General features: G+C 31.2%; 3 protein-coding genes across 3 annotated transcripts in view; all 3 read left to right on the forward strand.

Annotated features, from left to right (window-relative positions):
- Positions 1-682, forward strand: part of LOC137623741 (pro-resilin-like) — a 705-nt gene extending 23 nt beyond the window's left edge. Inside the window, exons 1-3 of the mRNA XM_068354566.1 lie at positions 1-4; positions 157-228; positions 344-682. The exon at positions 1-4 is cut by the window's left edge and continues 23 nt beyond it. Coding sequence (XP_068210667.1) covers positions 1-4; positions 157-228; positions 344-664 — 397 coding nt within the window. The 3' untranslated portion in view covers positions 665-682. The remainder of the gene's footprint in view (positions 5-156; positions 229-343) is intronic.
- The window catches only part of LOC137622987 (pro-resilin-like), a 100973-nt gene that overhangs the window by 87857 nt on the left and 3116 nt on the right, over positions 1-10000 (forward strand). The gene's annotated exons all lie outside the window — the stretch shown is intronic.
- LOC137622991 (pro-resilin-like) lies at positions 5242-5821 on the forward strand. Its single transcript, XM_068353606.1, has 2 exons — positions 5242-5325; positions 5441-5821. The coding sequence occupies exons 1-2, from the start codon at positions 5242-5244 to the stop codon at positions 5759-5761; spliced, it is 405 nt and encodes a 134-aa protein (XP_068209707.1). The 3' UTR covers positions 5762-5821.

Consider the following 10000-nt stretch of genomic DNA (forward strand, 5'->3'; position numbering starts at 1 on the left):
CAAAGTAAGATATAATTCTTTTTTAATTGCTTAAGCTTCATACTCATAGCTTTGCGCTATGATTATATAGAGATAATTAAAACTCTTGTTTAAACAAACGTAAGTGAGTTAACACAATGATAACACCAATTATGAAAATTTATAATGCTATTTCAGGTTCTCTTCGCTCTTCTGGGATTAGCTGCCCTTGTAGCAGCTGACAGCTTTGAAAGATACTCTCCACCCAGGGTAAGTGATATTTATATCCTCAATGTTCTAATGAAAGCTCTGTAAAATAACATTGAAACATTACTGTTTTCATCCTATAAACACATTGATAATTACGGATTCCTTTGCATTGCAGTACTCTTCTGGTTCCTCCGAATCCTTCGAGTCCAGCGAGGCTCAATACAACTTCAACTGGGCTGTCAACCACGCCCCCTCCCGCAACGACTTCGGACACCAGGAAGCCCGTGATGGAGACAACACTCAGGGATCCTACTACGTCCAGCTCCCCGACGGTCGCCTGCAGAAAGTAGCCTTCCACGTCGATGGTGACGATGGATACATTGCTGACGTCACCTACTCCGGTGAGGCTCAGTTCCCCGACTCCAACTCCGCCTCTTTCGAGTCTCGTGAAGCTCCCAGATACTTCTACGGCTCTGGTTCCAACGAATCTAAATAGATCATCAATTTCCACCTGAATATTTATTCTACTTTGATGTTTGTTGTTGTGATATTCTTACCTTCAGCAAGCATGCATAATTTATTTGAATAAATTGTTATATAATCATAGTTCTTTTAATAACCTTGGAATACTGCCAGAGCCTGTATCATTATAGAGCATCATGATTAATTGACTTGTTATACAGTTCAATGGTCAGGTTTTATCAAAATAACATAGTAAGATATAATTATAAATAACAACTATATATTCTTAAGCAGATGAAATGTGAAAACTTAGAGCCAATATCATGGTTACTTGAAAATGAAATTAGTTGGGTTTCAGAAATGATAGTAATATTAACCTTTTTTTTTTTTTTTTAAATAAACACTAATGTTTCTTTTGGTGACAACTTAAGCATTGAAGCTGAGTTTTCAAGTTTTTCAATTGCAGTCAATTTGGCAATAATCAGTTATTAATATTCTATTGCCAATACATTGTTATGCGAGACGGGCTTCGATTACCATAGCACATATATTCTCTAGTAACCAATGATAATTGCATTGTAGTTATATCAAATATCCTATGCAGATTATGTATATTACTTATTAATGCTTGGAACTTTCAAAATAGGGATAAATATCAATAAAAATAGATAAAGCTGAATCTAATAGTCTTTAATAGGCATTAATTGGTATTAATAGACTTTACAAATTTGGAATATAATGCATATTGTATTACTAAACAGTAAAATATTTAGGTATGAGGATTTACTATGCATTCGGTCATATGATGCCATTAAGAAAATGCCACCAATATCTGTGGTTAATGACTGCAAGGGCATGCGATTATAGAAAGTATAAGATACACAAATTGTCCTGTTATTCTATTTTTGTGGAACATATAATAAGCAAAAACTGTTGATGCGTTATTTTGGTCAAATTCAATTGTCATTTTAGATATTTTTGTAATAATTGATCTTGAAATACAAACTAGATTTAGGACTGGCATGAAAACTTACGTTACTCAGACCATTAAAAACAATTTATCAATAACCAGGTGTTCTGTGAAGAATTATGATTCTTTTTCATATTCATTATTTTCATTACGTTTTAATTCATAACATCTGGGTTAATTAACATCAAATTTTATATCATATGAAAAGCAATTTATTTCAGTGTTACCTGAGCAATTATATATCCCTAATGGTCAAAGCCTTTGTTACAAATAGGTTTTATGACAAAAATACTGATATGTTTTCTTCTATGAAAGCTTTAACCCATCGTTTATGATTTTTATTTTTGTTTATTTAATTTTTTGGATTATACTTCAGCAGAGAAAAACTATTTGTCTTTAAGATGAGGTTCAGATAAGTATCCCAGCAAGAAAACTGCTCTTACACAGATTGCTTTAAGAGTAATATCACCATGTTATTACCGTCTTTGAAATGTTTCATATTAAATGTTCATTATTTCTCTTATAGTTTATTCATTTCTTTAATTCCTTTCCTCTTTAGGCTTTTTTTTTCCCTGTGGGAGCCACTGGGCTTATAGCATCCTGCTTTTCCAAATAGGGTTGTAATATTATTATTATTATTATTATTATTATTATTATTATTATTATTATTATTATTATTATTAATAATAATAATAATAATAATAATAATAATAATAATAATAATAATAATAATAATAATAATAATATGACAACACAGTTGGAGAGACACGGTTTCCCCTGACAAAGATATTATTCGGGAACAAATGTATGAACTATATTTTTTATTGTATACGGTAATGAGCTTTATGAATTCATCTGTTCAAGTAATGTCCCAACACAGATTTACCAGTTTAAAATGTTTTGGTAATTTAATGTCCTTAGTAGTATCTTAATATTTAATAATATTAATGATAATGATAATTCAATAATTGTTGGATACTTGGTTATACCCGGAGTCGAAGCACAGTAAGTGATCTAAATAAAACATATAATCAAAATTTCAAAGCAATTAATTCTATTTGTATTTTTATCGATATTTATTTCTCTATAGATTAAGATTGAGCTTTGCAGTTTTTTTATTCTCATATTACCTAAGCTATACAAATTGTTTGTCCTTCAGAATTACAGAAATGAAAATTATATTACGATTAATAGTAGTATAATTCATTACTGATTCTGTACATTCACAAATCAAAATAAAATAAATACCTGAGTAATATAACTTGTTATAAGATTCTTATTGCCTTCAGAATAAAATTTCTTATACTTTGGAGCTAATATAAAATAAAGGTTGAAAATCTAGATATATTTTTCTGCGACAGATAGTTTTATATGATGATGAAAATTCCTGTATTAACCTTAATTGGAAACAAGTGGGATGATCAAAATGATATCTTTAGACTGTTAATTTTACCGTTAAAGACAATTTACCGTAGATACTATCGAAAAAAGGAAGAAATGTTTATGTTATTTCACCCAAAATTAATTAAAACTGATAACTATATGATTTTACGTACTGCATGTTAAAAAAAAATAAATAGACAATTTTTCTTTATGAATTATATATGAAGACTTATTTACAGCCAACAAGCTTAGAATATTAGAATAATCAAATTTATAAATTTATTGGAAATTATTTAAAGGGATACAAGATTCGTAAGAAGATCTTGCGAGAACATAATGTTGCAAGGGGTCACGGTCAAGCTCGACATTGGACACTTGAAGTTTCAGTATATGTTTTAATCCGGTTTATAGGTCTAGATCAGATCCAAATGTACATGCAAGTATAACATACCTTAAATCTTACCAAATGTTTATTTTTATTTTACTATGGGTGCTTTAATAAGCGATGGAATGATGAGGAAATACTTTGAAATATCCAAGTAAACCTGCTCCAGAATAGATGACATAACTTTCACATTTCTCATAAGCTTTGTGTAATGACTCGTAAGATCTTAATTCTCTTTAATGAATGTTTCCACCAGTAAAAAAAAAATATGAATGAAATTAGAACATGTGGGATTTTCTTTCTTACATTCCACATTCCGTGCAATATGAATTCCCATTTTTCTTACTTTTTTATTGCAAAAATATGTTCGGGACTGTGCTATTTCTTTTCAAAATACATAGTGTCAAATTTAAGCTAAATTTTGATAAGTTGCCGTTTTGGTACTTATAAAGATCAAGGAAAAACACTCATTATAGTTCAAACATAACTTAAGTGAATAGAGTTATAAGTTAATTTTCACTGTTATGCCACTACTTTTTGTGTTATCATCTCATGTTTTACAACATTTATTCAACATTTCTTCACATTATAGGTTTATATGTTCTATAGATTTCCATAGGGAAAAGATTAAAACTATGGAAGAAATATAATAAACTGTATTGATGATAGTATCAAGGACACAGTGGTCAGAGTCATAAATTGGAAATGAATTATTTCAGAGCTGCAAGAAAATTACCATTTACAGTCCTAGTTTTTTTTTTTTTTTTTTTCAATATTAACTAATATTCATTTGGAATTTTAACCCTTTTTAAGCAGCAATAAAAAATCATTGCTTAAAGCGTCATTTTCTTAAAAGATCATTACACACTCAACAGATGAAGCTAATTTTTTATTGCGGCATTATGCTAAATATTGTTTAACACTAGGATCATAAGAATCGTTTTAATGATTAAGATTAATATCAACATCATTAGATGATGATTATTAAATCAAGATAGTCTGGTGAGCTTTGCCATAGTTGATAAATAACAAAAAATAACAATTGATTGACTGAGAGTTTTCTGGCATCCTCACAGAAAAATAACGAAATGCTATTGATATTTTAATGTGTTTGTATTGATGTTGAATGTGGCTTGTATTACCATTACCTAGCTATCCAAACTAATAGTAAAACAGTAATATCTTTATGCATATATTTTCCATACTTATTAAAAAGGCGTAATATGAGGAAACTTTACATTTTCTAAGTAGTTTAGAGTTCAAGGTGACGGACCAGTCGTGAAACTTCATTTCTTCTTCTTCTTATTTAAAAAAAAAAAAAAAAGACTATATCAAACCTTTCAAAGACTCTTAGGAAAAATATAACTGGTATGTAAGATGAAAGATTTGAGTTTATGTTGATGCACAATTGATAAAACTCATACGCTTGAATATATTACGTAATTTTTTTATGCCGGGAAAATATTCAAGAAACTCAAATGAGTTCCAAAAATATTGAGTACCTAAAGTATTGTCTATTTGTAAATTTTATCAGGATACTCGTATAATAAGAGCTCATGGCAGCACCTAAGTAAATTAGTGACAACAACTCTGTTAGGAAATCTAACAGGAAAAACTTGTTTTAGCATTGATTACCAAACTCCACCTACCTTGCACTGTTGGTATAAATACAATCGTGAGGCAGGACAAGGCATCAGTTTCTTATCGAGACTTCAACAACAACATGGTTTCCAAAGTAAGATATAATTCTTTTTTTAATTACTTAAGCTTCATGTTCATAGTTTTGCGCTATGATTATATAGAGATGATTACAACTCTTGTTTAAACAAACGTGAGTTAACACAATGCATAACACCAATTAGCAAAATTTCTAATGCTATTTCAGGTTCTCTTCGCTCTTCTGGGATTAGCTGCCCTCGTAGCAGCTGACAGCTTTGAAAGATACTCTCCACCCAGGGTGAGTGTTATTCATATTCTCAATGTTGTGATGAAATCTTTGTAAAATGATAATGAAACATTACTGTTTACATCCATTAAACACATTGATAATAACGGATTCCTTTGCATTGCAGTACTCTTCTGGATCCTCCGAGTCCTTCGAGTCCAGCGAGGCTCAATACAACTTCAACTGGGCTGTCAACCACGCCCCCTCCCGCAACGATTTCGGACACCAGGAAGCCCGTGATGGAGACAACACTCAGGGATCCTACTACGTCCAGCTCCCTGACGGTCGCCTGCAGAAGGTAGCCTTCCACGTCGATGGTGACGATGGATACATCGCTGACGTCACCTACTCCGGTGAGGCTCAGTTCCCCGACTCCAACTCCGCCTCTTTCGAATCTCGTGAAGCTCCCAGATACTTCTACGGTTCTGATTCCAACGAATCCAAATAAATTACGAATTTCCTCCTGAATAATTATTCTGCTTTAATATTTGCTGTTGTGGTATTTGTATCTCCGGCAGACATGCATAACTTATTTAAATAAATTATTGTATAATTCCAATTCTATTAATAGCCCTGAAATATTACTCTAATGGTATCATGAATAATTAATTTTTTCAACAGGTCACATAGATGACGAAACAAGTTCATTTTGTAACTTACATATATTGATTCCAAAGGTGTTACAATATATAAAATTAAAACCAACTTCATGGTCACTTGAAAATGAAATTAGTTAGGTTCAAAGAACAATAACAATAATCTCTAATTATTTGTTTTTATATATTAAACGCCTGGCTCTCTTGTCGGGATCACGTCTGCCATGAAGTTAGATTTTCAAATCTATTTCTTATAATTATTTTGTTATTAATTTAGTATGAGAGTTCTTTACCTAATAAATACTTACATGAGATGGACCTTGTTAACCGTAGACATATCTTATTAGGTTTCTAATAAATGGAGGGCGAAGTTTAAAGAATTTTGCAATTGCATTGTATTTATACTATATGCATGTGTAATTCATATAGGAAAAAAAATAGGGTTTCATGAATATCAACAAATTTAGGTGAAAACTAGATAAATCCAAATCTGCAATTTTGTCTTAGTTTTAAGTAACAAATTAAAACAATTACAATTCTAACCAGCTAAACACATTATAAATATGACGCGTCTAAATAACACTTACAGTAATAAATAACAGTAAATATAGGCTATTTTCTACTTTTAAACATTTAAGAGATAAATAGGATTTTAAAATGAACAGTTCTTTTAAAGATCCCTTTCTGTGTTTTACTTTTTTTTTTCTAACATGTTGCAATAATTAAGCTTTACAGTTACATCAAATCAAGTACGTTAATACTAACGTTACTCAATACAATTAAAAAAATTATATCGTAAAGCAGGTAATCCTAATTTTCATTATATTTTTATTATTTCCTAATACTGAAAAGAAACTAATTTAATCATCAGGAGTTATCGAAATTGCTAATGTCTTTAATACTTCATTTATTTTGAGAATATTTCTAAGGCGAAGTACTGACTTAATATGCTATAAGAAAACTTCTCCCAAAAACCTCTAAATAGCTTTTAGTTATTTGGAATATACTTCAAATGAAATCAAAATATGGGATTTAGCAAGAAAGCTATACTTACATAGACCGTTTAAATAGAGAGAGAGAGAGAGAGAGAGAGAGAGAGAGAGAGAGAGAGAGAGAGAGAGAGAGAGAGAGAGAGAGAGAGAGAGAGAGAGAGAGAGAGAGTTTACTTACCTATGTAAACATCGTGTTTCGCATCTTAGGTATATTAATAGAAAAGTGACCCTGAGCTTCCCATAATAATACCCTAGAGCAGCTTTTTTTTCACTTTATCAAAGTGAATGGATCAACAAATTCTTGTCCCTTTCAAGAATTTATGAAATTTAAACCAAGTAGCAATAGATTTAGATAATAATAATAATAATGATAATAATAATAATAATAATAATAATAATAATAATAATAATAATCTCCCATATATGATAGAGAGGAAATGACTGGCTCTACACACACACACACACACACACACACACACACACACACACACACACACACACATATATATATATATATATATATATATATATATATATATATATGTATCCATCATTTTGACGGGCCACGTACTAATAATAATGATAATTCACTAACTTTCAGCATGCAATTTCCCTGATGAAGGTGTACTTGAACAGCACCACCCAATGTACGCAGTGCACAGCCTCTACTACGTTTACAATGCTTCCAAAAAACTAAAATCACAGCCCGATCTTTGTTCAGACGGCTTCTATAACGTTTGCAGTGTTTCCAAAAGGCTCAAATCACTGGTATTTCTTTCCATAGGAAGCTTCTACAACTTTGACAAATCTTCCAGAAGGCTAAAATCACTGACTAGCTCACAGGTTGCCTTCACCGCACAGCCTCTACTATGTTTACAACTCTTCCAGAAGGCTCAAACCACTAGTATTTCTTTCCTCAGGCAGCTTCTACAACGTTTACAAAGCTTCCAGAAGGCTTAAATCACTGACTACCTCACCACTTGCACTCACTGAACAGTCTCTACAATGTTTATAACGCTTTCAGAAGGATCAAATCACTGGTATTTCTTGCCTCAGGCAGCTTCTACAACGTTTACAAAGCTTCCAGAAGGCTAAAATCACTGACTACCATATCACATGCACTCACTGCATAGCCTCTAAAATGTTTATAACGCTTCCAGAAGGCTCAAATCACTGGCAGTTCTTTCCTCAGACAACCTAGAAAAAAAGCATTAAGCATTTGCTTTTTTTGTGCAATTGAAATCGCAACTACTCACCAATGGGGTCCTGATGTTTCTTGTTGCATAGCATTCTCCTTAATAGTGACTAACTCCTTCGGAAAAATAAAAATGAAGATTTCTTCTTTTTTCTTAATAAGTGGATAGCTTTTTACCTAAAAATATCCTTTATAATATTTATAGGCGTAGATTAAACTAAATCAGACAATTAGAAATCCTACATTTTAGTCATATTTTCAAATCTAAAAAACATTTTAACTTATCGATGTTAATTGCAAAATATGTGGAGAGATCATAATGACCCTTTTCAACGGTAAACTTAACCATTAAATAAAATTTCGCTTTGAAGATATTGTGGAAAGAAATTTACCTGATTCAGCCCAAACGGGTTGAAACGTAATACCCAACCTTGTTGATAAATTATCTGGCATTACCGCGCTGGCAATTACTCGAGTGACCTACCTTGACCGTAAAATATATAACAAGTGAGATCAACCATCTTAAAAACGTGTAATATTCATAATCATTATTTCATGTATTAGGTAATTTCGACATTTCTAGTTGTTGTTACAGTACTATTTTTTCCTTCAGAGATTTTACAAATTATTGCAAGTTTGAGCTAATCTTTCATATAACAGTTTTTATACGGTTTAGTAAGTTTTGATTTCAGAGTCCTACTATGACAGTTGAGATCCCATATCTATATCCGATATATGATGAAGACCAAGTGCCTGGCAATATTTATATATATGTATATATATATATATATATATAAATATATATATATACATATATATATACATATATATACAAATGTATATATATATATATATATATATATATATATATATATATATAGATATATATATATATATATATATATATATATATATATAAATATATATATATAAATATATATATATATATATATGTGTGTGTGTGTGTGTGTGTGTGTGTGTACCTTTGATCACGCCCTGTGGCATTAATGGCCGGATGTATAACTACTCGGTCACTCCCCGTCCCTTAGGTAAGAGAGAGAGAGAGAGAGAGAGAGAGAGAGAGAGAGAGAGAGAGAGAGAGAGAGAGAGTAGGCGTACCCTGGTGAAAGGAGTTGTAGGTAGGAAAGAGTAACGGGGTGGGTAGGGTTGAATCTGTGTGGGCGTGTGTGTATGCGTGCGTGTCTATCTACATATTTAGCCGTCATTTTTGACGAGTTATGCACGCTAGTTTGTAATAAGATTCATTTCGTCAATTAATTACTATCTCCTAAAAGGATTCAATGACATTAAAATTAATAAGCTATTTCCTTGACATATAATTTCTACCTAAATGTTACAGATGATTTTTTTCTATCAGATTTTATTTTCATTTTCATACCTTTATGGCATATATACAAAAGCGAACAATCAAGGTAACCTTGGTCTCATAACTTTTCCTTTCTTTGCTGAGCAGGATGATCGATTGCGTCTACATTCAGAAAGAATTCTATTCGTGGTTTCATGAAATGAAATTTCAGTGTTATTTAAACAATTCGGGATCTTCGTAATGTCTTTTAAGACATTCAGAGTATTTTCTATTGACTGTCAGTGATCTCTTCAGTGTCTGATCCTCTACAATGAATATATTTACATATGGATTGGAGAAATATTCATCTCCCCTAAATGTTAAAGAGCAAGTGCCTTAATATATATATATATATATATATATATATATATATATATATATATATATATATATATATATATGTATAGAGTATATACAAAGACCCAAATGACCTTCAATATCGATTAAAAGTCTGCCTTCGGATTACAGACCCAAAGTGTAATTCCTATTATCATGAGTTCTACCTGAGCAAGGATTCGAACCTCTGTCGTTGAGTCGC

Source organism: Palaemon carinicauda, chromosome 30 (assembly GCF_036898095.1).
Source record: "Palaemon carinicauda isolate YSFRI2023 chromosome 30, ASM3689809v2, whole genome shotgun sequence".
Classification (NCBI taxonomy): Eukaryota; Metazoa; Arthropoda; class Malacostraca; order Decapoda; family Palaemonidae; genus Palaemon; species Palaemon carinicauda.